The sequence below is a fragment of the Komagataella phaffii genome, chromosome 2 (genome assembly GCF_000027005.1).
Source record: "Komagataella phaffii GS115 chromosome 2, complete sequence".
NCBI lineage: Eukaryota > Fungi > Ascomycota > Pichiomycetes > Pichiales > Pichiaceae > Komagataella > Komagataella phaffii.
The window spans coordinates 1,987,417-2,013,256 of NC_012964.1; the positions used below are offsets into that span (position 1 = coordinate 1,987,417).

The 25,840-nt window shown below is 40.9% G+C and overlaps 18 protein-coding genes across 18 annotated transcripts; 8 read left to right on the forward strand and 10 right to left on the reverse strand.

The window, feature by feature from the left end:
• Positions 1–586: 586 nt before the first annotated feature.
• On the forward strand, positions 587–1,669 carry PAS_chr2-2_0214 (uncharacterized protein; the record flags this gene model as incomplete). The annotated part of the gene is made up of 1 exon (XM_002491938.1): positions 587–1,669. One exon carries the CDS (start codon positions 587–589, stop codon positions 1,667–1,669), a length of 1,083 nt encoding a protein of 360 aa, XP_002491983.1.
• Positions 1,670–1,850: 181 nt separating this feature from the next.
• On the forward strand, positions 1,851–3,950 carry PAS_chr2-2_0213 (Histone acetyltransferase catalytic subunit of NuA3 complex that acetylates histone H3, involved in; the record flags this gene model as incomplete). Its single annotated transcript, XM_002491939.1, has 1 exon — positions 1,851–3,950. One exon carries the CDS (start codon positions 1,851–1,853, stop codon positions 3,948–3,950), a length of 2,100 nt encoding a protein of 699 aa, XP_002491984.1.
• Positions 3,951–3,954: 4 nt separating this feature from the next.
• Positions 3,955–5,277, reverse strand: PAS_chr2-2_0212 (S-adenosylmethionine-dependent methyltransferase of the seven beta-strand family; the record flags this gene model as incomplete). The annotated part of the gene is made up of 1 exon (XM_002491940.1): positions 3,955–5,277. One exon carries the CDS (start codon positions 5,275–5,277, stop codon positions 3,955–3,957), a length of 1,323 nt encoding a protein of 440 aa, XP_002491985.1.
• Positions 5,278–5,545: 268 nt separating this feature from the next.
• Positions 5,546–7,243, reverse strand: PAS_chr2-2_0211 (Protein involved in G2/M phase progression and response to DNA damage, interacts with Rad53p; the record flags this gene model as incomplete). The annotated part of the gene is made up of 1 exon (XM_002491941.1): positions 5,546–7,243. One exon carries the CDS (start codon positions 7,241–7,243, stop codon positions 5,546–5,548), a length of 1,698 nt encoding a protein of 565 aa, XP_002491986.1.
• Positions 7,244–7,510: 267 nt separating this feature from the next.
• PAS_chr2-2_0210 (Beta subunit of the Sec61p ER translocation complex (Sec61p-Sss1p-Sbh1p)) lies at positions 7,511–7,836 on the forward strand (the record flags this gene model as incomplete). The annotated part of the gene is made up of 2 exons (XM_002491942.1): positions 7,511–7,513; positions 7,579–7,836. The coding sequence occupies 2 exons, from the start codon at positions 7,511–7,513 to the stop codon at positions 7,834–7,836; spliced, it is 261 nt and encodes an 86-aa protein (XP_002491987.1).
• A 68-nt stretch (positions 7,837–7,904) lies between these two features.
• Positions 7,905–9,599, reverse strand: PAS_chr2-2_0209 (uncharacterized protein; the record flags this gene model as incomplete). The annotated part of the gene is made up of 1 exon (XM_002491943.1): positions 7,905–9,599. The coding sequence occupies one exon, from the start codon at positions 9,597–9,599 to the stop codon at positions 7,905–7,907; it is 1,695 nt and encodes a 564-aa protein (XP_002491988.1).
• Positions 9,600–9,996: 397 nt separating this feature from the next.
• PAS_chr2-2_0208 (Hypothetical protein) lies at positions 9,997–10,503 on the forward strand (the record flags this gene model as incomplete). Its single annotated transcript, XM_002491944.1, has 1 exon — positions 9,997–10,503. One exon carries the CDS (start codon positions 9,997–9,999, stop codon positions 10,501–10,503), a length of 507 nt encoding a protein of 168 aa, XP_002491989.1.
• Positions 10,504–10,572: 69 nt separating this feature from the next.
• PAS_chr2-2_0207 (uncharacterized protein) lies at positions 10,573–11,715 on the reverse strand (the record flags this gene model as incomplete). The annotated part of the gene is made up of 1 exon (XM_002491945.1): positions 10,573–11,715. One exon carries the CDS (start codon positions 11,713–11,715, stop codon positions 10,573–10,575), a length of 1,143 nt encoding a protein of 380 aa, XP_002491990.1.
• Positions 11,716–12,058: 343 nt separating this feature from the next.
• PAS_chr2-2_0474 (uncharacterized protein) lies at positions 12,059–13,408 on the reverse strand (the record flags this gene model as incomplete). Its single annotated transcript, XM_002491946.1, has 1 exon — positions 12,059–13,408. The coding sequence occupies one exon, from the start codon at positions 13,406–13,408 to the stop codon at positions 12,059–12,061; it is 1,350 nt and encodes a 449-aa protein (XP_002491991.1).
• Positions 13,409–13,767: 359 nt separating this feature from the next.
• On the reverse strand, positions 13,768–14,244 carry PAS_chr2-2_0206 (Hypothetical protein; the record flags this gene model as incomplete). The annotated part of the gene is made up of 1 exon (XM_002491947.1): positions 13,768–14,244. The coding sequence occupies one exon, from the start codon at positions 14,242–14,244 to the stop codon at positions 13,768–13,770; it is 477 nt and encodes a 158-aa protein (XP_002491992.1).
• Positions 14,245–14,605: 361 nt separating this feature from the next.
• Positions 14,606–16,042, forward strand: PAS_chr2-2_0205 (Essential component of the Sorting and Assembly Machinery of the mitochondrial outer membrane; the record flags this gene model as incomplete). Its single annotated transcript, XM_002491948.1, has 1 exon — positions 14,606–16,042. One exon carries the CDS (start codon positions 14,606–14,608, stop codon positions 16,040–16,042), a length of 1,437 nt encoding a protein of 478 aa, XP_002491993.1.
• Positions 16,043–16,118: 76 nt separating this feature from the next.
• Positions 16,119–17,165, reverse strand: PAS_chr2-2_0204 (Putative phosphopantothenoylcysteine synthetase (PPCS); the record flags this gene model as incomplete). Its single annotated transcript, XM_002491949.1, has 1 exon — positions 16,119–17,165. One exon carries the CDS (start codon positions 17,163–17,165, stop codon positions 16,119–16,121), a length of 1,047 nt encoding a protein of 348 aa, XP_002491994.1.
• Positions 17,166–18,091: 926 nt separating this feature from the next.
• PAS_chr2-2_0203 (uncharacterized protein) lies at positions 18,092–19,876 on the forward strand (the record flags this gene model as incomplete). Its single annotated transcript, XM_002491950.1, has 1 exon — positions 18,092–19,876. One exon carries the CDS (start codon positions 18,092–18,094, stop codon positions 19,874–19,876), a length of 1,785 nt encoding a protein of 594 aa, XP_002491995.1.
• A 40-nt stretch (positions 19,877–19,916) lies between these two features.
• PAS_chr2-2_0473 (uncharacterized protein) lies at positions 19,917–20,318 on the reverse strand (the record flags this gene model as incomplete). The annotated part of the gene is made up of 1 exon (XM_002491951.1): positions 19,917–20,318. One exon carries the CDS (start codon positions 20,316–20,318, stop codon positions 19,917–19,919), a length of 402 nt encoding a protein of 133 aa, XP_002491996.1.
• Positions 20,319–20,537: 219 nt separating this feature from the next.
• On the reverse strand, positions 20,538–22,094 carry PAS_chr2-2_0202 (uncharacterized protein; the record flags this gene model as incomplete). The annotated part of the gene is made up of 1 exon (XM_002491952.1): positions 20,538–22,094. The coding sequence occupies one exon, from the start codon at positions 22,092–22,094 to the stop codon at positions 20,538–20,540; it is 1,557 nt and encodes a 518-aa protein (XP_002491997.1).
• Positions 22,095–22,608: 514 nt separating this feature from the next.
• On the forward strand, positions 22,609–23,661 carry PAS_chr2-2_0472 (uncharacterized protein; the record flags this gene model as incomplete). The annotated part of the gene is made up of 1 exon (XM_002491953.1): positions 22,609–23,661. One exon carries the CDS (start codon positions 22,609–22,611, stop codon positions 23,659–23,661), a length of 1,053 nt encoding a protein of 350 aa, XP_002491998.1.
• Positions 23,662–23,792: 131 nt separating this feature from the next.
• Positions 23,793–25,406, forward strand: PAS_chr2-2_0201 (Putative mannosyltransferase involved in protein glycosylation; the record flags this gene model as incomplete). Its single annotated transcript, XM_002491954.1, has 1 exon — positions 23,793–25,406. One exon carries the CDS (start codon positions 23,793–23,795, stop codon positions 25,404–25,406), a length of 1,614 nt encoding a protein of 537 aa, XP_002491999.1.
• A 100-nt stretch (positions 25,407–25,506) lies between these two features.
• On the reverse strand, positions 25,507–25,818 carry PAS_chr2-2_0200 (One of two identical histone H4 proteins (see also HHF2); the record flags this gene model as incomplete). The annotated part of the gene is made up of 1 exon (XM_002491955.1): positions 25,507–25,818. The coding sequence occupies one exon, from the start codon at positions 25,816–25,818 to the stop codon at positions 25,507–25,509; it is 312 nt and encodes a 103-aa protein (XP_002492000.1).
• Positions 25,819–25,840: the final 22 nt, after the last annotated feature.

Below are 25,840 nucleotides of genomic sequence, written 5' to 3' on the forward strand. Positions count from 1 at the left end.
ACTATCAACAACCTCTAACCTAGCTGGTTCATAACCCGCTTCAAATGGTGGATCAAAAATAAATGGTTATCTGCTGGATTATCAATTTACTCAACAATTGAGGTCACCCTCCGACGCCACATATCTTCTTCATACTCACGCGATTCAAATCGGGTTCCTCCGCAATTAATTTTGCATCAGTAGATCGTCTTATCTAACAAACATCTGACATCCATCTGCTTTACTAGTCTGTCCTCTTCTATAAAAAAGCCTCAAAGTAGTTAATTTAGAGCACACAACTAGTCAAGTATAGAGCTAGTACCACCCCGTAGCCAGTGAGTCCAAAAACTGTCCGGTTTTATTGTCGTTTCCGTCAGTGCCTTAAAAGATACAGAATCCAATTTAACTTACCTCCCCTCCTTCGTAGGCGAGAGCGCGCGATGCGATGCCCATCGCTCATGATGACATCGAGAAGTTTGTCAGAAAAACTACCAGATTGCACCCAATAGACGTTTCAAATCAAAGAACTAACAGCCCGAGAAAAAAACGTTTTTTTGCTAGAAAAAGATACAGATAAGGGACAATAATATTTAACACTTGAGCTTTAATGAGTCAAGGAGAACAAACCGATTCTAATATCAAGTTTACCCGGGTATTCTCTCGAACTCCGTCCTCCTGGGACCCTCAGGATGATATCCTACTTCGCCATTTAAAAGAGCAACAGAAGCTGGGATGGAAAGAGATTGCTGCACACTTCAACCACCGAACCCCAAACGCTTGTCAGTTTCGATGGCGTAGATTAAGATCAGGGGCCCTGAAGTCGTCACAGCCACCATCCCCAAATGTGACCCCAACGCCAATATCAGGTTCGAGCTCTGGTATAGGATTAAACAAACCTAAATCGAACCTTTCAGAGAAAATTAGTGCTAGCAAGACGATAGTGGCCACCGAGTCGTCATCCTCATCAGCAAGTCCACCGCCATCATCCATCAAAGACGAGGAGAACAAAACTATCAATGTCAGTGCAACCAGCTACTGGGTGCCCAATAGTGAGACAAAACCTATATCAATCACTTCCTACAATAATGCTTGGTCTACAGAGAGAAATATGCCATGGGAAGAAGAAGAGGACGAGCTTTTACTCAGCAGGACAAAAAGAGAGCTGAGTTTTGCAGAATTGTCTATCTTGCTTCCAAGTCGTTCCGAAAATGATATTTGGTCACGAATAGACTATTTGGAGAAAAGTCAGAACGTCCCCGAGAGATCATCCTCTAGCTTCAAGCTTAGTCAATCGCCCGGTGCCTTGGCTGCTTCAAATATAGGCAGATCCATGTCGATTTCCTCGCTTACTTCCAGTTATTCTAACATTTCCTCACAGCCTCCGTCCAGTGTCCGAAGAGAGAGCTCCACCAGCAATTTAGTGGGGGCTCCCTTGAGCACTCCCAGTTATCCTGCAAGTTTCAGGCACAGAAGTATTACGGGAGCTTCATTCCAGATGTCTTCCTCGTTGCCTGAGGAGTCCTTGATGAATATAGGATCACCACTACTAAAAAATTACCCCAGACGACACCACGACTCCTTTTCCACCGAATCCTCGTCCATCCCAGAAAAGAAAGACCCAGAAACGGGGACTAATCTCCCCTCAATTAATACCATATTCAACAACACGGGATGTTACAGGAATACTTGACATTTTGTTTTTTTCTTCGTTTGTGTATTGTATCAATAGATCATACTTCTTAGGTAATCAATTCCTTACTTTCCTCCCCCAGCCGGCGAGATGATGGATCAAAATCGCGCGCCAGTCCTTTCAAAATAATAATTATCCATCCAAATCGTGTTCCACCGCTCGCTTCTTTCAGTCAACCACCATGGTTGAAGCACGCTCCAGACGAACAGCTGTGCTAAATAACCTGAAGATTGAAAACAATAAAATCTTCACACTCTTGCATGACGAGATCTTCAAATCTATGGATGATGACTCTTCCAATACAAAGAAACAACGACATCTTCGCGAGAGAAAGTCAACTCCAGACTATAATGTCATCAATAACTTCAGGTCGACTCAAGCGCGTGACGATTCTTCTGAACCAGAGAATGCTAGGCTATCACGACCCAGATCCCCGAGGGCTCAAAGTTTGAAGTCAAGTCCGCTCAAATCTCTTATTGTTACTTTGAAAATGGACCCCACGCGGCTGGCTCGAGTTTTTTCAGCCAGTAAGGAGGAGCTACCTTATCGTGGGATACTAACCTACGAGGAGGGCAACACCTTCAATACGAGACCAACTGCGGAAACCTATGAAATGTTTCAAGCAGCTTTGAGAGATAGTAAGCAAATGAAAAAAGAATACGGGGACGACACCTTGGTCAAACCGCTAGACGAAGAAGAACTGAGGAAAGAGGCTATATCGCAAAGTTATGCACCATTAGCCAAACTTCGATGCATACATTTCGGTGATAAGGAAATTGACACATGGTACAACTCACCCTATCCGGAGGAGTACACTTCCAAGTATGTCCTTCATATTTGTGAGCATTGCTTAAAGTACACAGACTCTAGCTTCGTTTTAGATAGACATCTATTGAAGTGTGCTTATAAATATATGCCTCCTGGTAATGAAATTTACAGAGATAGATGTGTCTCTGTTTTTGAGGTTGATGGAAGAAAGAACACGATTTACTGCCAGAATTTGTGCCTTTTGGCCAAACTGTTTTTGAACTCCAAGACACTATATTATGATGTTGAGCCATTTATGTTTTATGTTTTATACGAAATAAAACCTGCTTCGGAACACTATTCCTTTGTAGGCTATTTTTCGAAAGAAAAACTGAACTCTACCAATTATAACGTGAGTTGTATCCTTACCCTTCCCACTCACCAACGGAAAGGTTATGGGAACTTTTTGATAGAGTTTAGTTATTTATTGACCAGACGCGAGTACAAACTTGGAACGCCTGAAAAGCCCTTGAGTGAACTGGGTTTGCTAAGCTACAGAAATTACTGGAAGCATACAGTTTGCCGATCTATCAAATGGATTATAGATAATGTCTCTCCAGAAATGCTCCCATTTTTGACAGTATCGATATCTGACATCTGTGATATTTCAGGGATGGTTGCAAATGACGTTGTCACAGCCCTTGAGCAGTTAGAGATGTTAGTCAAGCAGCACGATCAGAAGTATGGGATACTGGTGGATATGGAAGTTATCGAGGAAGTTCTCAGTAACTGGGATTCAAAAAACTACTTAAAGATTCAACCAGAGAATCTTATTTGGAAAAGTGTAGTTCTTGGCCCTTCGGGTGGCATTAATACCACCAGCACGATGGTGGTTGCAGCTCCTGATTCGAACAATCCAAATGGAAATAACAGTGAATCTAAATCGGCGAACAGTATATCCATCATCACCAATTTTATGACCGATGATTTGGAGGACGAAAGAGACGTGGAAGAGCAGGCGCTTTCGGCCATACTGGAAAGAGTACAGAGTAATAAAGAGACCTATTCAGGGAACACTTCCGAGTTGGAAGATGTAAGTTGGGAGGTTATGCATCCTGCAACCACAGAAAACAATCAATCCATTGTGTACAAGCCGATTGGTAGACCTTCTAAAGTAGTTGCCCCCATAGATGAGGAGGAGCTTGGCATTATTTTCAACGACTCAGACAACAACAGTAATGAGGAAGAAAGTGAGGACGACGACTATAATGAGGACTTAATAGATGAAGAGGAAGAAGATGAAGAAGAGGAAGATTCTGAGAACATAGACGAAGCGATAATAATAGAAGAAGAAGAAAAGGAGGAGGAAGGGGTTGAGAAAGCCTCTCCATTGCGAAAGGCAGAAAATGCGGATAATACAAGGCATGATACATATCGGAGGACAATTAGCACAGCCAAAAAAAGACACAGCAAACTGAAGCCAGTTACCAGACCACCTTTTAGAAGGACTCGAAGCTCCCGACTTAATAATTAGAGTATTAGTAATTACAAATTCGATAATCTATACAAACATGCCATATATCTGGGGCAAAAGTTTTAATTTTATGAACAAATGAAAGCTCTACTTCATTCGAAGACGACAGATTCAACCTTATGAGTTCAATTTGCTCCTGAAAATTTTCTATATGAATATTTTCATGGACATGAATCATAGTTGTTGTGTTGAACAGGTTGATCAGATCCAGTGCTGTCTGCCACCCTTGTTTTGACGAAGGCAGAAGACCTAGATTTACATGGCTCAGGTTCAACTTAAACGTGGAATCCATTTTCACCACCTGCTTCATTCTCGTACATGCAAACTCATTACTTTCATGGAAAATAACTACTTTAATCTCATTCAAATCAGCGGGAATGGACTCCCCTTTCCTGACTAGACAGTATGGATGATTGTTCGCCTTACAGCTCTTGATCAATCCTTGGATACTCCATGGATTAATCTCCCAACAATAAACACGGTTAGCCCCTTTGGCCAAATAGCTCAAAGTGAAATATCCAATACCAGCGTATAAATCTACAACATCAGTTCCCTGCACATCCCTGAACTCCAGTATGCGTGACTTTTCCTTTATATTGCCTCTGGAGAACATTGTACGTCTTGGAGCCCAAGTTTGATAGATACCGTTTTGAATTACATGGCACCAGAATTCTTTCTTGAAATCTTCTTCGGTGGGGTTGTCGAAACCCTCTTCGTGCAGTTCTGGTCCAAAGTCTCCATACAATGGTAAAAATCCCAAGGGTCTTCTCATGTCATCAGTTTTGATAATAGGGTTTAGAATTGCCAAGTGAGAACAGTTATTGAACAAAGATAGTATCCATTTGAAGAACGATTCACCTGCAATGCCATTCCACGCATCGTTATCAAATGTGTTGGAATTAAAAAGTACCATTGGCGGATAAATGATATATCTATTGGGTATGAATGGTAAGAACATCTTTATATCTTGATTCTTATCTCTCAGGTACTGAACTAGCAAATTTTTCAAAGTACCTTTTGATGCAGTATTTTCTGGTTGATGTGAAACCAAATTTATTGAGGATGCCTCTTCCATATTTAGCATGCCCTTCAAATACACAGTGAATGCCAACAAGTCCTGATCTCCGAGCCCAGTTTTTAGTAGTACTGGAACAGATACACTAGTATTTGTCAGTATGATTCTGCCATTCAATATTTCATTATCTTCCAGAAAAAGTTTCAGTTTTTTAATTAGTGATTTGTTTGCAGCATTGCATGGGGATAGTATTATCTTATAGGCTTCACTTTCTTTATTCACCGGAAGGAAGGGGATGAGTTCTGAAGACATGAAAGGCCCTCCCAGGAAAAGTACCGAGAATTAATAGCCTTTCAAAAAATAACAATTACAATTAAAATCATAATAGTATTTATATATTTAATACATGCACATATTAATTCATTTTCATCATATTCATGGTTCATCAATCATTATCTATTAACATACACAAGACGGAAAAAAAACGTAACAACTTCTAGTAACAGAATGTCTCAACTTGAAGTTCGTAGAACAGATTGCTGTCTCCTTCAATCACGTTTCACGGTCATCTTCGATCTTCTTATAGACCCATGTTGTTGAACTCAGAATTCAAGTCGAATAGCGAGTTGTGCTGTTGGGCTTGTGGGTTCAAAGACTGTTGCTGTTGCTGTTGTTGCTGTTGTTGTTGAACTTGTTGCTGAGACAGGTATCCTGGTTGTGCAAAGGACTGAAATGGAGAGTATCGTAATTCGTTGGCTGGGGAAGCAAGTGGCTGTCCACTGCCAGTAGCTTGTCGCTGTTGAAGTGATCCAGGTGGTAAACTGGGCTTAACAACTCGAGATGAGCCTCTCAATACAGCAGCATTAAGAGCGCCCAAATTTGAACTTGAAAGTGCGGGGTGAAGCATACTTGATCCACCAGTAGATTGGGCTTGCTGAAATGCTGGGGCTGTCCCTCCAAGGGGGGCTAATCCCGAATTACCCATTCTCGGAGATTGCTGCTGAGAAGGTGGATATTGCTGACCAGTGTACATACCCGTAGTAGCTGATTGAGGCGGTTGTCTGTAACGACCATGAGTGCTGGATATGTTGGTGGATCCGGCCGCTGATGAGAGAATACCATAGGATTGTGATCTAATTAGGTTGGAGTTAGCAGCACTGATAGATGCAGCAGTGCTAGACGCTGATATCCCAGATTGCTGAAGAGGATGCTGAAATGACTGTCTTCTAATAATAATGAATCCTCCCTCAAAAGTATCAGCCAAACCCAAAAACTGACTAAGAAGAGGCAACACACGACGCAGGGAAGAGTTAGCTGTGGTAGGAAAAGCCAACTCTGAGTGTCTTTGATCTTTGTCCTCTCGGAATAGTAGAAGCTGTGTGTATAACTCAAGAGTCTCAGGATCATTCATGTCCAATCCAGAGGGAATAGGGGTTAACTGTGAGGGAATTGTAGCATATAGTCTATCTGGAGCATTCTGTTGAGATAAAACATTCTTAGAGACATTGGGAGGGGCCGAAGCGACAGAGTAAAGGGAAGCCAATGAGGCAGAAGACATAGATCTATGTTGCTCTTCTAACTGTCCTCTTTTTTCACGTTTCTCTCTTTCAATCCTTTCCCTTTCGGGTAGAGGTAGCATCTTTTTATATTCAACTCTCAACTTTCTGCCGCCAATCTCCTTTCCATTCAAATTCTCTACAACAAGGCAGGCTTCGTCCGTTGATGTGAAGTTTGCAAAAGCCAAACCACGAAAAACACCATTGTCAAAATGGTAGTTGAAGGCATAAGGCAAAGGCAAGCTAAACTTTGTCATAACGTCTAAAAGTTGCTCTTTTTTTATGGCAAAAGGGATGTTCTTTATCACAATAGCAGTGGGAATGACATCTTCATCATCATTCGTATCATCAATACCATCGAGTTCTGAATCCAAAGGTTTCTGTTGTTGGGATAAGGCATCAGATTCTTTGAGCAGGTCGTCCTTGGCGTCCTCCTCTAGATGAAATTTGCCATCGTTAGGAGGTGAGTATTGGGAAACGTTGACTTGTTGCTCAATCCAAGGATCAACGTTGACCATCGGATTGCCGTTCTGAGGAGACAGCCAGGCATTATACCGTGGTTGACCGGCGTTTACGCGCAGAGGATTGTTGCTGGTGTTGTTGACAGAAGACGCATACCCAGACGCTGCGGATGACATCGACGAAATTGAAGGGCGACGTTGCATACCCATTTGTTGCTGATCCAAGAAACTTGGTGTTTCAGTCAATTGTCTCAGGTCCATATTGATCAATGTGTTCAACTGTTTCAATCTGGTTCCGGAGGGTGGCTATTACGACAAGCTGTGGCTACTATCTAAGTGGGAGAAGTAACGGAACACATTGATGAGACACAGGAATTACAGGGCGTGCATCCACCAATAACAATTAGTCGAGATTTCAACCAATTACGTAAGCGCTCAACCCTTTTTTCGAACACGTATCGAGCAAAGTCCAGGTGAAACCTTCATCCATTATATCCAAAGTCGACCGAAGCTTTAACAACATCCATAATGGTAAGTGTCCAGTTTGATGAGTGCAGAATGGTTCCAAGTTTTAGACCAGTTACTAATATTTAAAGTCTACAGCAATTCCAGGAGGACAGAGAACGTTAGCTAAAAGAAGAGCAGCAAACTTGGATAAGAAACAGGATGAACCAACCTCCGCCAGATCTGCCGGTGCTGGAGGTTCTTCGTCTACCATGCTAAAGTTGTACACAGACGAGGCCCAAGGTTTGAAAGTTGATCCTTTAATTGTTCTTGTTCTTGCTGTTGGTTTCATTTTCAGTGTCATTGGTTTGCACGTTGTTGCTAAGCTGACAGGAAAGTTGATCAACTAAGACCTACATTTAAACAGGTTTCATCATATCTGTACTATATTTACAAGTCCACTGCGTTTAGGTATATACTAAAGACATTCAAGAAGCACATCCACAACTTGTGCAAGTCCTGTCAAATGTACTAGATGCTTTTCAGAACATCCTGCGGTTTGAGGAGATTCCTGAATTTCCCAGTCCCAAGTCTTTCTCTTGTAGAGGTCTTTGAGTTCTTGTGAATGCTGAATTGGGGTTCTTACCTCAATTTCTATTAGTGGGAAATGCTTTCCCACAATTATTTGCAATGGGATCCCGGCAACTTTACTTTGCTTCAACTTATGTCCCATACTGAACTTTCCGTCACGGTTGTCAACTTGAACGTCGAATGAGCTCAGTATTTCGGTGACAGTGTCTAGATTCTTTTTACTTGATGTTTTATTCGAAAGTAGCGTGATTTGATATGGTGCGATAATTTGTGGCCAGGTCAATCCAACTTCATCTCTACTTGTTTGAGCAATTGCTGCAATTAGACGAGATACTCCAATACCGTAACAGCCCATGTAAACAGTTGTCTGTTCGTTTTGTTCATTGACTACGGTGCAATCTAACGGGGAAGAATATTTCTTATCCAAGTAGAAAGTATGTCCAACTTCTATTGCAGTATGCTCCGATAGAGTTCCCTTTTCACATTCATAGCATCTCTCGCCTGCAATAGCTTCCACGATAGGAATATCTGTGAAAGTGAACATGCTATTTCGATGATATAAGACTTTAAGATCTGGCATGTTTGTGTTGGAGGTTACCCTGGGGTCAATAACCCTAATTATCTCCTTCACTAAAAATGATGAAGATTCTTCGGATTCGTTTTTGAACAGAGTTAATGCCATTTCTTCGTCAATAGAAAAATCAATATCTGGTATCTCATCTTTTACATATTGAGGATTTAGTTTTCTTCCCTTTGGATAGTACATTATGATCAATGTATTCCTGTCTTTATTGATAAAGTATTGGCATTCTGCTTCTTGTACACCTTTGAATTGTTTGTCTGGAAGTGACTGACATTTTTCCACATTGCTAACGGTTTGGCACGAATTACATCTAAATAAAATGTCTTCTCCGGATTCGTGTATTAAGTGATACTCCAATGATAAATCCCCACCTATCGAACCAGAATCGGCATTGGCCACAGTCACAGGTAACTTTAGGTCTTGAAAAATCCTTCTATAGGCTTCATTGACATTGTCATAAGACTTAAGACCATCTTCTTTGGTCAAGTCAAAAGAATAGGCATCTTTCATGAGAAACTCTCGTCCTCTCAACAAACCTCCCCTAGGTCTCAACTCATCTCTATATTTGCGGGAAATTTGGTACACGAGAAGGGGTAAATCTTTATATGACGAACATAAGTCACCAACTAAGTTTGTGATTTCCTCTTCACAAGTTGGCACTAAACAGTAGTCTCTATCCTTGGAGTCTTTGAACTTGAACAATTCATTGTTGTCCCATCTCTTAGTTCTCTCCCATAAATGCTTGGAAGACAGGCTACTTAATTCCATTTCCAGCCCACCAGCCTGATCCATTCTTTTCCTAATTACATTTTGAAGCTTTTTATAGGTACGGAGTCCTAATGGAAGCCAGTGAACTATTCCTGCTGCAGGCTGGTAAATAAACCTTGATTGAAGGAGCATATCATGAGTAGTAAGGTCCTTTACAGAAAATAGTTTACTTCCTTGAAGAGAAGTAGAATAAAACCTCATGTTGGGTCTCCATGAAAGGTTCAAAGGCATTGATCCTTTAGGTACTTCAGGATGTTTAAGTCATCAAACTGTCCATCAAAGGTAGTATAGTATTTACCATCTAGATAGTGATGTATGGGTGTAACACAACATTTAAATGTTGTAAATTAACATTAGGACTGAGTCCGGAGATGCTATTGTCACCTAAATCTATTAGAAAGCACTTCAGTTATATCATCGATAGAGGTTTGAAGATAAACCTATTGTTGATAAATAACCCCATTACCCGTTTACGTAGCAAGGTTCAAAAATTTGCTTAGATCGGAGCTAAAAATTCGACTGACTTCTTTCGAAAATGTGGATTATGCAAGCAACGTTGCTATCGGAATAGTATATAAGGTCGATCTGCCCCATTACAAATTGTAAAGCAACAAACATCCTACGCAAAATGATCAGATTAACCACTAGAAACCTATTGAACAGTCGCTCTTTGGCTGTTAGAACTCAAGGCCCATTGCTGATCAGGCACAAGTCCAAGATAGTGGAGACAGCTAAAGAGGGATTGCATCAAATCAATTTAAAGATTGGAAAGGTAGCCGCCGGAACAATCGATGCCACTGAGCACATCGCTGAACAAGTGGCTCCTCACGAGACTGCTGCAGACCTGAAGGACAAAGCTTCTAAGGTGGTTGAGGAGAAGGTGGGAGATGCAAGTCAGAAATTGAACGATCTTTCAGAGAAGATTCCATCTCAGGAAGAGCTGAAGAGTAAAGCCAATGATTTGAAGGAGGGAGCCAGTGAGAGTGCCGAAAAATTTACAGAGGACGTCAAGGAAACGAAAGAAAACATCAAGAAGGGCGTTGACGATCCCGTTAAGCATTATGACACAGGAAAGCTGAAGAAGAGAGGTGCCGAAATAGAAAGTGAACAGCAACGTCCTGAAGACCTTATGTAGGTTTTAAGCGAGTAGTTAGCTATTTAGCTATTATGCAAATCATATTTATTTATAGTACATGGTAGTTATTTATGTCTTCATCTTCTGAAATTCTGTAGAGTCAATTATTGGTTGTTGTTGTCGTTCCGCTAGTACTGCAGCGGCAGGTTCTTCCTGAGCCTCAGGCACGGGTCGTTGATGTCGTTCAATGATTTCGACGTAATTGTAAGGTACAAATCCAACCTTACCATCCCGACTTCTGCATTTCCACCAAGTAGACTCCTGGTTGGAATTTGGTTCTGTTTTTGATAGAATGGCAATGAGCTCACCTCTAGCAAGTTTCAACTCCATTTCTTCATTCTCAGGATTGAAATCGTAAAGGGCCCTTGCAAACTCCAACTTCGTGGGATCTAGGTTGCCTTGTAAACTTCCACCACTGGTAATAAAGTTTCCATTCATTTGACTGGTCTCAGCAAGATGAGCAATTAATTTCTTTAAAAGATACGGAAATCCCACCACAGCAGCTAAAAACAAAAGGAGAGGTTTGAGGGATAATTTATTGGTATTCTTGTTAGGTCCACCAGTGTTGTTACTGTTAGACAGCTTCTTCATCTGCTTTTCTTGGAATTTTCTGAATTCATCTGGGGTTAACTTGTTTTTCACCCCCATCAACTTGGCCATGATTCGTTTCAACCAGTTGATCACTGTATATATTCCAAGCATGGATCCCAGTGCCGTTTTCAGATGAGATAGTTGATCTGCCATGGATATCATTGTGAAAAATGAAGAATGGGTGGCCATGTAAGTAGCTTCCAATACCTGTGCGAACCCTCCAACAGCACCAATGATGCTCTCTATAAGTTGGAAAGTAGCCTCCGAGCCTTGGGCCAAAGAACCGGCCATCCCCATGCCATTCATTCCAGTGTTCATGCCCATGCCGTATCCTCCCATCCCATAGCCACCCATACCATAACTACCCATACCGTAACGAGATCCACCATACATAGATGAACCATAACCGCCCATTCCATAACCGCCAGAACCGTACATGGAAGAGCCATATCCACCACCGTAGGATGAACCATACGAGTTTCCATACGTTCCCATACCCATTCCAGATCCCATACCGGAGCCCATACCTATCCCAGTGTTTGTTGTTTGAAGGGAGGAAGATTGGCCAGCATTTAGGCTGGAGGGTTTGGAAGGTAAATCAGGAGCTGATGAGTCACTCATTTGATTTATAGATTCAAGCGTAACCTCCTTAATAGCTTAATACAAAAATATTGAAGAACCAGCTTCTTATTGAGCCTTAAACAGGAGAAGAATCAGGAAGAGTGAAAGTTTTGAAGCAAAGGGTTTATCACTTGAGGGTAATTCTTTAAGGCGAACTTTTCGCGGTCAAACGCGGGGTGAAAGTGTACCAACCGTAATCTTGCGGTTAGTTAGCCGATCAATTCGTGAGAGGCTGATAGCCGTGGGTTTGCATGTGATAGGTCAAAGGCGTAAAGTTAGTTATCTAAAGCATCAGATGTTGGATGTCCGATCAGCAAAAGAAAAGGGTCTTCATATATGTAAATTAACTATCTCCTACTATTGATGAGGGTACTATAGGAACAAAGTGATAATTCAAGTGCCTTTGGAGGCTGGAACTTGTAATATCTGGCGAGTGGATCGTCGTTTTAAAAGTCATCTGTTTCAATAATTCTCTCTCCGCAGATAAGTTTTGGTGATAGATTCCTTTGATCAATTCCTTAGCCTCTGTTTGGCACTCAACGTGTTCTCTCAGATAACGTAATTGTTCCCTGAAGAGATCCAACACGTCCATCTCCTTATTGTTAGTGTGTTTATTATAAATATCTTGCAAAAGTTCTTTATTGTTGTCCGTGAGAGAGACAAATGCTGCTTCAGGGGATTCATTGAGAAGAATGCTGGAAATAAAACTTTTCAGGTTATTTGTGTCGTTGGTATAAGTTTCTTGAATACGATCCAAGTTGGAGTTGATCTTTGCAATCTCATCAACTTTTTCCTTCAGTTGCATATCTATATCATCCGGTTTGAAGGCTTCCTCTGCTTGCTGTTTTAGTTGTGATTGCAACGTGTTGATTTTGGAGGTATCTTGCAGTCTCTCCGATGCTATGGTCATCTCCAAAGATTTGAGGGATTCTTCTTTACTATCCAGCAAACTGGTTTTAGAATCCAGCTTATTTTGTAAATCCCGTACCTTCTGTTTCAAAAGGTCAATTTCTTTGGTACTTTCGTCAAGTTTCAGCTGCAACGACTCAACTAGCTGGCTCTCGTGAATTGACGTTTCATTCAACTCAAAATCACCGATGTCCAATTTCCCATCCGCATCTGCATCAAGACTTTCAGGAGTGATGGGTCCTTCATCACGGTGAGTCTCATATGAATAGTGCCCATTAGTGCGGACAGGTGAATGCTGCTGGTGTTGATGTTGATAATGGACCGTGGGCGGAGGATTTTGATAGAAATTGGCGTGTTGCTGATAAATTTGGGGAGCCTGTCCCATTGGATCAGCCTGGAGACCCATATTTTGCTTATTTCCGTGCATCGGTTGTACAAAGTACTGGCTTCCTGTTAAGGAATTGTTGCCGTTATAATATATCCCTCCGTTGGGACTGTGTCGCTTCATTTGTGGATAACTGGGTGGATGAAGACTCTCTTGGGAACCCGAACCGAGAGGATTGTTCAGTCCCATCATACTACTCGTTCTATGAGATTTCAAGGGACCATACTTTCGCTTTCCTTGTTTTCTTGACAAGTTGGCTAATGATGTTGTCTTAAGTCCAGCAGAACTAAGTGCCGACCGCGAGTCGTCATAAGCATCGATATTTGTAGCAAAAGCTGAGTATCCCTCATCGTAGTCTTCGGGAAGGCGCTGTGAGGAGTACAAGGATTGTGTGTCCATGCTGTTCTTCTTGAAAAGTTAGAAGATTCTATCAGGAAAGAATTTTATTTGAGTTTAAGGTTAAAGTGGAAACTTACGAATATCTTACATACTAAATGACGCGTCTTTTTTTTTTCAGATGTTGATTACCAATTACGGAACTTCAAAAGCACCCGGCCACATCCGAAGGATTTAACCCCTAACATCTCACAGGCTTTTCCCTAGCAACGACTAGTTGCCGTGCTGCTTACCTGCGAGGCACAGACACATTAAACTAAACTGTAATATAGAGACGTATTTATTGAGGTCGGTTACGCTAAGAGAAAAACGCAAGCATTTTTATGCAGTAAACAAGTAATTATACAATATCTGGTAATATTCTACCATCCATATCCGTATCTTCTTCGGCGACGAACTCTTCCTCCAACCACTGCATTACCGATGAGTCTTGCTCCAATCAGTCCTGCACCTACACCCACCGCGGTAGATTTCCAACTGGAACCTGAGCTCTGTTGTTGCTGAGGTTGTTGTTGGAACTGGGGTTGTTGCTGGATGTATTGAGGTTGTTGCTGGAATTGCTGAGGTTGTTGCTGGAATTGCTGAGGTTGTTGCTGCAACTGTTGAGGGTGTTGCTGATATACTTGCTGAGACTGAGCAGGTTGTGAGTATTGAGCTTCCTGAGGAGGAGGGGGGGCTGCTGGACGAGATGCATGGGCCGCCTTTTCTTGGGCAGGCACTTCCCATTGTGAAGCACCAGTAGCAGTATTCACGTAAAAGTATCTCTGATACTCTTCGTCCCATTCAGCTACCCATCCTTCTGGAAGTGCTGGGGGTGGAGGGACTTTGGCTTTTGACATTATTGAACAATAGAGTTATATTGGTGGATGTATGCAACCACAGAGAGGAAAAGGGCTTCTTTTTATACCAATTTATTGTGTGTCGCCAAGAGGTGACGCAAGATTGCAGGCATGCGAAGGTTTCCTTAAGACAGTGCATATAAGGAACCTTTCAACACAACTACAAATTTCTCGCAGCGCCTCATCTCAAACCGTGTGACTAACTAAGCCCGCTACGTCACTAAGCTTGGAGAGTGAGAGTGCATCCAAACATTATTCTTCTTTTTGCGCGCGCCTCACCCTATCATTTACCTTCTCGCTCACCGATCTACATACCCGATTTTCATCTCATCTCCAGTTAACACCGAGGCACAGTGTGGTTATGAGTGTTTTGGATGATGATTCACCATTGGATCGGCTAAACTCGCAACGGAGGGATAAGGCTTCTGAGTATGAGGCCAAGAAGCAATCTCTGTTGGTGAAGCACAACCGAGAAGTTGTGGATCATTTATTGTCTACTAACTTAACAAGGCCCATAAGAATTACCAAAGTTCATGTTGTGAATGCGGAGATGCTAAGAGATACATTCTTAGAGACACAATTGGCACCGTTATTGAACAACGAGCGGCTGGATTTGCATGGTCTCTTGAAAAACTTAGATTTGACAACTTCCAATTTTGCCAGAACAAGTACAATCTCCAACATAGGGGCAATACTGGAAGTAGATCCTACACCTTCATTTGCCACTGTTCCCCCTAGTACGTTGAGAATAATTCCTGTAATCCAATTGGATCCTATCAAGCGATTCAATATGAAAATCGGCACCAATGTTGGTAATGGCGAAGGTGATGGATATCTGTCATTGCAATATAGGAATATCTTTGGTGGAGGAGAATCGATATCCTTTGACACGAATATGGCATCTAACAACCTCAATAGTACAAGTAGATCGACTTATTTACTGAACTTTCAATCTCCCATCCTCAATAATGCAAATTGGTTAGGAAGTATTATGGGCTATCATTCTTCCAAGTTAGTAGACTGGACTACAAGAAATGATCAAACAATCGAAGGGATTACCTTAAAATCAATCTCACAGTATAAATCGCCATGGAATTATGAGTTTTCTCTTGAAAACACACTCCGTTCTATTGATCTTTTGAGCACCAATTCACTTAACGACACTCTTTTGATGAATGCTGGAGATTCATTTAAATCCAGTTTCAATTTTACATGCAAATATGATACGAGAGATGACTCGATACTGCCAACTAAAGGTTTCCACTCTGGTGGGTCGATAGAACTGTCCAACCTTCTCCCTTCCCTCAACTTTCAAGAGTCAAAGTTCATTAAATTGACGTCACACTTTCAACATGCATTCTCTTTTAACAAAATTATTTTCAATGGTCTGTTTAAATTTGGATATATACAATCATTGAACCATTCAAATGTTCATTTCATGGATAGATTTTTCATTGGTGGTCCTAACGATATAAGAGGATTTACTTTAAATGGATTGGGTCCAAAGCTCTATGGATCTCCCATTGGTGGTCTGGCTTTTTACGGATTATCTGCCAGTCTCTTTACACCTCTCCCTTTTGTCGATTCTGAATCTTTCAAAACTCATACATTCATCAACGCAGGAAAGTTGATTTCGGATTCAAACTTACGAGATCCAAGTGTTTCCATAGGCACAGGCTTAGTATTCAAACATCCCATCGCTCGATTTGAGCTGAACTTTGTCCTACCTTTAAGTCAGAGTCACTTTGATTCTACGAGAAAGGGATTTCAATACGGAGTGGGTATATCTTTCATGTAATAGTGGCTCTACGAGAAACTTCGTACCAATAGACAATAAAGATAATTCGTAAAGGTATATAGTAAATACAGGCAGGTCATAATGTGCTAGTTTTCTCACACCATTTTTCATGCAATGACATAATTTCTGGTATAATCAGAGACTCAATTTCGGTTCCATTGGCGTGTTGTTCATCCGTAAGGCGGATCCAATGTTCACCTTCTTCAGGAGTGACAAAAACAACTTCTTTCTTTCTTGTTTGCAGCAAGTTACCAATAACAAGTTGATGATTGTAACGCTCCAATGCACCGCGTGCTTTTGATAATAAAATATTTGAGTCTGTTTCCAACTTAAAGGAAATAATCATGGCTAGGGGAGCCCACGAGTCAACAAGACGAGACAAGAATTTGGGGACGGCTTCCAAGCTGACACGAAGTTTTCCGTCATTATCGTTTTGGCTCTGTATTTTGTGCTCAGGCATTCTGCTGTGAGGAAGAAAGAAGTCAGACACCGCAGCTGCCAGGTAGAATAGACCATTGGGTCCAATTACTGATAGCTCCTGAGAAATTAATTTTAAAGTGAATAAATACTGGTGAACAGTGGTAAACGGAACAACCAGCAATAAACCTTTATCTCTAGCATTCTGATATTTCCTGAGCACAACACGCATCTCATTCTGATACTCTGCATTAATAACCACTTGTCCATTTTCATCCTCGTTCATGTAGTCTAGAAAACAATTGGTAGTATGACTATAATGTCTTGAATACGGAAGTAACGAGAATTCTCTGTGCAAGAATATCACTGCATACCCATTCTCTAAGAAATATTCCGCTGAGGTTGCTCCTCTGGTACCAGCACTGAAATTATCAATGAATCTCACAGTATTGTTCTCCAAAGGAACAGTGGTACCACCACTGGTAACCAAGACAACCTTTCTGTTTTGCTTGTTATGACTAGCAATGAAATTGGCAACATCTTTGGATATTTCACTCAGATAAGGAGGAGGCTTGTGCTTTTTGAAGTAATTATTCTCATCTATTGGTTGTGCGGCAGGAAACTCGGGGAAAGTTCGGTCAATTGCCGTAGCAGGTTCAAAAACAGAAGTGCGCACTCTGCTTATCGTAGGTGATGGAGGGGTCATGTCAATCAAACACTATTCTTTGTAAACCCTTCTGTTCTGAAAGAGTGATGCAGATGGTGGGGAGGTTTTTTTTTTTTCATCTTCTTTGTACTATAGATAACTAGGTGTGACTTGGTAGTGTACCAATCAACAGAGCGCCTGTCGACCGTAATGTAAGGGTAGATCTAACTCCGATGTGATGAGTCAAAAAGGTCTGAAAGCTTATTTTTCTAGGCAGTGAGCACAGCCTATTATTTTCTGGCTCGGGCTAATTAAGTAACAATGGGTATCATGGAATTTGTTTCAAAAATTTAAACCAAGAAAGACTGCTGATAGCGAGGAAGGCCATACTAGATGTGACATAATTGCCATACGTTGTATGGTGATTATTACAGCCTTATTTTCACCAAATTAGTCGTTGAAAAGCTTGATGCAGTCTTCACTTTGTTTTGGCTTGAAAATATTAGTAACAGAAGACTCATTCATTTTTAAACGCAACATCTAACTGGACCACTGTGTGACTTCGAAGCTGGAAAAAAATCTCTCCGTACTCAAAAGGCTCTAGGAATCACAGTTGAAACCACTCCAAAAGGGCTTTCTCCCTCTTATGTTCATCCTCATCTTTTTTCTAACCAGCTCTTGCAATTTTTGAGAATGTTTCGTTCTAATATCTATTCCCTATAGGTACGCCCTTTCAATGCTTTCCCCACACTCTGCCTCTCTTCCTAACTTTTAGGAGAGAATCGCGATTAAATTAGTTTTTGGCAAAAATTTCTGGTTTCTCCCTCATTGAACATTCAAGCTTTCCCGGCTCAATATTCAATTCAATCCGATCAAAAGTGGAATCATTATTCAGGAAAGCTCTAGACTGGAAAGTCATCCTCTTGATTTTCACAACTACAACAATAATAGGAATAACGACTACTCTTCTTACTTCGGGAACTTTCATGGATAGATTTAATCCTCTTAGAAATAGAAGGCTGTACAACAACAATCCCGAGCAGCAGCGTAGCCTTTCTTTAGCACTTGCAAATGGTGGCTGTATTGGAGGACTATTCAATGATGGTAACACATGCTTTATGAACTCGGTCATACAATGTTTAGCATCTTCCAACGAATTATGTGATTTTTTGGACCTAATCACAAAGTCGGAAGATAGATCTTTCTCAAAAGAGCTCAAACGCCTAATAGACAATCTCAACAGTAGACACGGGAAGAAAGTCGTCACATACAAGACGAATCGACTGCTCAAATCCCTTACTAACGGACCAAATAAGCGTCTGTTCTTAGGCTACGACCAGGAAGACGCTCAGGAGTTTTACCAGCTGATAATGCAACAATTGGAAAAGGATATCAAACCCGACCAGGAAAAAAAGCAGAAAGAAGTGAATCCTAGGGACCTTTTTGTTCCTAGAACGAACGATATGGTGTACGGTTTAGAAACCCTTGGAGCCCTTGGAAAATGTTACGTTCCTGCGTTGCAAGTGGATCCCTCAGCTGTTGATGCCGAGGAGAAAGTATATCCGCTAGAGCTACTAACCCCAGTAGATGGACTTTCATGTGAAAGAATTGGATGTCTAACGTGTGGTGAAATGGGAGGAATCCGCTATTCTACGATATCTGGTATCGGTTTGAATCTACCGAGTAGTAAACAACCATCAATCTCTCTAACATCTTTGCTGGACACTTGGATTGCTCCAGAAGTCATTGAAGATGTGGAGTGTGTTCGGTGTGGCCTTCGCCAAATTAAACAATTTGTTCAGGGTTCTCTTGATGCTGCAAGCAATGAAAAACTCAGAGCCGTGTTTCAATCCAGAATAGATGAGATAGACTCCGAACTTTCAAAACCCGTCATAAACGAAGAAGTTTACAAAAAATTGCATACCAAAAACATGATCAAAAAATCCAAAAAAGTGAAGCAGATATTCTTTTCTCGTCCTCCACCTCTATTATGTGTTCATATAAACAGATCGGTTTTTGATCCTAACACCTATATGATACGAAAGAACAATGCCAAAGTTGTTTTTTCTGAAAGACTAGACCTCTCCAACTATGTGGCCGTGCCAGATGATGTTAACATGGATGCCAGACTGAGTTTCAGAAAACAAGATCAAGGAAAAGAAAAATCCTGGACACAAGAGTTTTCAGAAGAAGAGCACGGGATTCAAGATCAAGATGAAGATGACGTTACTGATGTTGGCCCATTAACATATTCTTTAAAGTCAATCATCTGTCATTATGGTACTCATAACTATGGTCATTATATTGCTTTCAGAAAGTATAGAGGCGTTTGGTGGCGTATTTCTGATGAAACGGTGACAGTTTCCGATCTTCAAGAAGTACTGAATACGTCGGGTACTTTCATGATGTTTTATGAGCTCAGCCAAAGGAATGATGATAGGGACACTATAAAGTCTATAGATTTCAACAACGTCGAGATCACAGACCCCTCTGAAGAGGTCAAAGGACAGGAGACTGATCACAGAACAAGATCCAACCAATTAACAACCTCTGATGTCGATATTGATGGCCTTCCTTCTGATCTTGAGGCAGATGAAGCAGAGGAGCATTCTGACTCCGAGTCGCCATCGGAGTCTGAGTCAGATCAAGAATCCGAATATCAACAACAATTGGATTCTGGTGAAAGCATAATAGGTAACTACAACAACGATACAGAGAATACCTCTTCTGAAGAAAAGGTGGATCAAGCATTGTTACAAGCTAATCTATAATATATACATAATAGTGGATAACTTATTCTTTCCTCGCATTTCAAACTTCCCGTATGTCACCTTGTAACTTTTTGAGTTCTTCTAGTTGCTGTTCTCTTTCCAATTTATTCTCTTTAGCAATCAATTCGTCAATGTCATAGTCGAACGAATTAGGGTCGGTGTTGGTGGAATTAGTAGATTTGGCACCTCGCTTTCTTAGTGTTGACGCATCAGGGACGTTGGCCTTGAATTTCACAGGCAGAGAGTCTGCTGTGAGCCCTTTAAGTTTATTCAATTTGCTTTCGGAGTTGTTTTTTATTTGAGATCGTTGTTGCTCCAATTCTTCATCTGGTGGAAGATATCCACTATACGAACTTGACGCTCCTTTATCGGATTCATTTAAATCTTCTTTCTTTTTCTCAACAATAGTGTATGTTCCAATATTGTTCATGAGAGGGAGCATGATCAGTAAAAATACTAATGCAAACGCTATTATAATGATTAGCAGAAACATTTTATGGTTAGCAAGTGATGAGAAGCGGCATGCAACGAATTTAAATTAGGGACACATGCGAAATGTCCTGCGCGAATCGTAAAGAATCGTAAAGAGTTGTGAATCTTAATTTTACTTCCTTATGATTACAATATAAAACACTATGAGTACAATATTCAGTTTTTTCAATCAGTCATCTATGTTCTGACCAAGCCGCTGAGAGCTAAATATATCTTGGACAGATTGGGAGTAAAGCTCGTCATTCATTTCTGTTACTGGTTCATTCCTCCTGTAAGCTTCCTCCCTCTTTAGTTCATCCATCAGCGGCTTGATACACAGTTTACCACATTCAGTTTTGAAATGTCTACCCAGCGCATCTGTTCGGGCAAATCTTTTTTCACAGCCCCATGTAGTTACTCCGTCAGACAAAACACCTTTGCAGCAATACTTTCGTTCACCACTATGCAGATCCTCATGACGCTTTCTGTCGTGAGAACGAGCAAATGCCTTCCCGCATATTGAACACTGGAAAGGCCTTTCATCAGCGTGCGTGCGAAGGTGAGACTTCAAATTATATGGTCTTGTGAATCTCTTGGAGCAGAGCGAGCAAGCATAGATGGAAGGGTTCTTTTGCGGCGTCTTGGAGCTTGGCTGAGAAGCTGCCAACTCAAGAGTCTTTTCTCTGCTCATAACTTCCATATGATGATCTGTTGCACTGTCTCTAGATCTAGACCTGGACTTTGGCGGTTCCCTAGATTTAGAACGTTCTTTCGAGTTTCTAGAGTTGGACTCGGATTTCCTCCTCTGTCTACCTTCTCTCATTGCTTGAAACTGATCTCCAGGTACCAAAAACGAAGACGTGTCTAAAACTGAGGATATTTGTGGAATATCATGTTGTCTGTCATTTGAACTCAACGAGTTTGACCTGGAATGTTTGGGTGTGTTATATGGAGATGAATGGTTAGATTGAGAAAAAAGAGACGGGGTATTTGCTGCTATATCATTTGGGGCTTGCAAGACTTTGATTATGGGAGTCTGAAGTTGTATAGGAGGACTGAGAGTATGAGGAGTCTGATTTTGTTGCTCTTGTTGTTCGAGTTGAAGCTGGTCTTGATGAATTAAATTTGTCTCAGTGAGTCTTTCTAATCTGTGGTGTAACTCTGAAAGCTCTTCGTAAGCTGCCTCCGTTTTTATCTGATTCACGTAAGGCTGTGACGTTTGATCTAGCTGTAGTGTTTCCAGATTGAGTTCGTTTCTTTCATCACTGTTCATAGATAAGAGAGCAGGAGACAATGAGGCTTGATCATGAAGTAGCGTTGGAGGGGTAATATGGGAATGAGTTGACAGCTCCGATAAGTTGGAGATGGAGTTGGTCCTCGATACGGCATCAGCATTCAAGTATTGGTTGAAGTCTTGGGCGCTTCTGGTTTCCTGATCATTGACGGTTAAATGCTTATCATAAACTGGTTGCGATTCTTGATAGAAAACAGGCTGCTGGTCATTATCAAACTCCAGTTTTATTTTCACCTGTGCTGGTATAATTTCCTGGTATGAACTGGTTGAAAAACTGTCTGTAGCTTCAAAAGAAGCGTTTGGAGGAAGTGAATCTCTAATCTCACCCTTAGCCGGAGGAATCCAACTACTCATTAAACCGTTGATTGATTCTTCGATTGAAGCTGACTCGATAGGAGAAATAGATAAGTATCTGGAGATATCAAACTCATCCTCAAGCCGTTGGTCTGCCATGTTTACGCTCCGTTCAGGGCAAATGAAGTATATTTGGTTGTCTCCTGTGTAGATTTTGACCCAGGAGGTTCAAGGCTAATAGTTCATCGATTGAGTGGTACACTAATCGCATGAACTGAAATATCTTTAATGGAGTAGATATACCGGCAAAATCAATTGAATAACTGAGGATGGAAGAGAACTACGCATTACAATTTGTATACTCCTAAAATATACATGACTGTTGACTTTTGAGCCTTGAATGAGTCAGCTTTTTACTCCCAACTTTATCCCCTGTCCCTATTTTTGTTTTGGTATTAACGCTATCAGTGAACGGATTAATCGATTGACGCACGACGTCATGGCTCTCCGCGAAAAAAAGAAATGAGTAATTTATTGCAAAGGAGCTTTGTAAACTTGACGCTAAATAGATAAATAATATATTGGTTAGTACACGAGATGGTTGATTAAGAATTTCATGTCCTAGGTAAGAGACACTCCAATCACTAGCTATATAATTCCACAACCACTGACAATGGATGGCTATTATTACCAACCCCCAATGGTTCAACAATATGGCTATGTCCCTACTCAACCAGTGTACTATATGGGCCCACAGGGCTATTATTCACAATTTCTTCCACCCATTCCGGGGAGTCAACAAGAACAACAGTTCTATAATGCGGGCCAACCCAACCAAGCAACTAATATCACGAACAAGAAGGACAAAAAAAGACTTCAAATCCAGAACAAATTGATAAAAATGGAGGAAAAGTTTCAAGAAGAAAAGGATTTCATTTATAGAAGCAATCTTCATGATTTGCAGTATGAAAGGAGTACTCTCCACGCCGACGTCAATGAGGCATACTTAACAGAGATCCGTGATCTTCAAGAAATCAGAGATGAAGAGCTGGTAAGGCTACGTCTTTGGGAAGATTATCAAGTGAGTTGCGTCACGAGACAGTTTAATGAAGGCTATGAAAAGGCCAACAAAGAGTATGACAGATTGGTCACTATTTTCAAAACAAAACTGAAAGAGAGAATTGAGCACAAAATAAAACAACTTAAAGAAGATAAGGTACTAATGGACTTTAGTAGCCATTTGCCAAAGACGAACACTCGTTCTCATAATAACGTCAATGGTGGAATATTTGGCCTTACCCCCGGTAACATTTCTGATAGAGAGGTCAATTCTAACGGCTATTACTCTTCCACGGATAGAAGATCACGCCGTAGGAAGTTTGATCATACCACAGATAACGGTGAAGACTCATACGATTCAAATGATAACACTTCTGGATCTGCCTCGAACATTTCCAGAAGATCCAAGATGAAGAAAACTGGTGGTAATACATCTGCAAGATCTTCATCTGACACTGACGACACTTTCTTGACCGACGATCATGCTTTGAAATTGTTATTTGGTTCAGATTACGAGAAGCCGAAAGATAAACCCTCTACTAGACATTCTTCAAAAAGCTTTAATGGAGTTTCAAGTCTTAAACCAGAGGAATTAAACGAAGACCTGGAGATCCTAAGGAGTGCTATCCACACTATATCGCATACAAAGAAGATGGCTAGTAAGTAATGAAGTTACACCTGATTCTCTGTATGTCTTCCTTTTTTTTTTTTTTTTTTTTGTACTCTGTTTCCAATACCTCGCTGTTAGGGTGTTTGACGAAAGATGAATGTTCCACAAATACAAAACCTCAGGCAATAATGTCATTCCGATTGGGGTATATACAGGCCATTGTACTAGGCCTAGTTCTACTCTCTGTTTGTTGGACGATTGTAATTAGGCCTGACCCATCGTCTGCTATTGATTTAGCCTCCCCTGTCACAATCGATTTAGAAAACTCACTTACCAATTTGAAAAGTTTTCCTATTTCCTCCCGTAGGATATCATCAAATATTGATCATGTGTTTCAAACTGGGTGTAGGAATGTTTTCAAGAACAAAAAGAAAGCCAACGCTGCCCTCGTTGTTTTGGCAAGAAATTCCGAACTGGAAGGTGTTCAAAAGTCAATGTTTTCTATGGAGAGACATTTCAATCAATGGTTTAATTATCCATGGATATTTTTAAACGACGAAGAATTCACAGAGTCATTTAAGGATGGTGTGATGAATATGACTTCCAGTGGTGTTTCCTTCGGCGTAATATCTAAGCCAGACTGGAATTTTTCAGAAGAAAAAGACAGGGGTAGTACAGAGTTTTTGAGGTTCAATGAATTCATCCAGAATCAAGGGGATAGAGGCATTATGTACGGAGCGTTACCCTCCTATCACAAGATGTGTAGGTTTTATTCAGGATATTTCTTTAAACATCCCTTAGTTGCCAAATTGAGCTGGTATTGGAGAGTTGAACCGGATGTTGAGTTTTTTTGTGATTTGACCTATGATCCGTTTTTGGAGATGGAGGCGTCAGGTAAAAAATACGGCTTTGCAGTGATTATAAAGGAGTTGTCTAATACTGTACCAAATCTGTTTCGCCATACTCAGAGTTTCATTGAGAAATATGGTATCTCAGTGGACGAGAAAGCATGGTCGATTTTTACTAACCGGAGGTCTTTCGGAGAAAAAGAATCTATGAAGCTAATTGACAAGATACGAATTAATCATTTGCTTTCTAATTTCAGTGGAGGTATTGGCACCAGGTTATTGTCCAGTCTCTCTAGAATGAACCTTCCTACTTCGTTCTCTTCGAAAAAGCCTTTTTTCTACGGCGAAGAGTATAATTTGTGTCATTTTTGGTCAAATTTTGAGATTGCGAGTACCGATTTGTTTTCATCACCAGAATACGAATCGTACTTTCAGTTTCTGGAAGAAAAGAAGGGCTTTTATCAGGAAAGATGGGGGGATGCCCCTGTCCATAGTTTGGCTGTAGCGATGTTTCTCAACATCAGTGAAATCCATTACTTCAGAGATATTGGTTACAGGCATTCCAACCTAGTACACTGCCCAAAGAATGCTCCTGATGAATTACAACTTCCTTACGTTCCAGCATCACCAGAGTATGCTTCCAGCGCCAAACCTGACAAACCACCGAGAGTTTCGGTTAGGGATGTTTTTAGGAGCGGTCGGCAAACGGAAGGAGTCAACAACTTGAATCGTGGATCTGGATGTAGATGCAACTGCCCGAAAAAATACAAAGAATTAGAAGATAGTCCCAGCTGCTGTATTGGCAGATGGATGGTATTAACTAACGATAAGTATAAAGGCGAAAAATACCTAGATAAATACTCAATGGCCGAAGAGGTCAAGCAGACTCTAAGCAAGGGTGAAAAACTAAACGTTAAAGAGATATTGAAGAGGCACCACAAGTATCCAACATGAGAAGAGAACCCAGAAAGAGTCAAAATACAAACTCGAAAACATACCGATTGGCAGAATACCAGCCATACATTACATTTGATACTAATATACATAAAATACACTAACCTCCGAAACCATACAAGGTACGTCCTTGTCTTTTCAAAGCGTAGACGACATCCAGAGAAGTAACAGTCTTTCTCTTGGCATGCTCAGTGTAAGTAACAGCATCTCTAATGACGTTCTCTAAGAAAGTCTTCAGCACAGCTCTGACTTCTTCGTAGATCAAAGCGGAAATACGCTTAACACCACCTCTTCTGGCCAATCTTCTGATAGCTGGCTTTGTGATACCTTGAATGTTGTCTCTAAGAATCTTTCTGTGACGCTTAGCACCGGATTTTCCTAGACCTTTTCCACCTTTTCCTCTACCAGACATATTTATTGATTATTTGTTTATG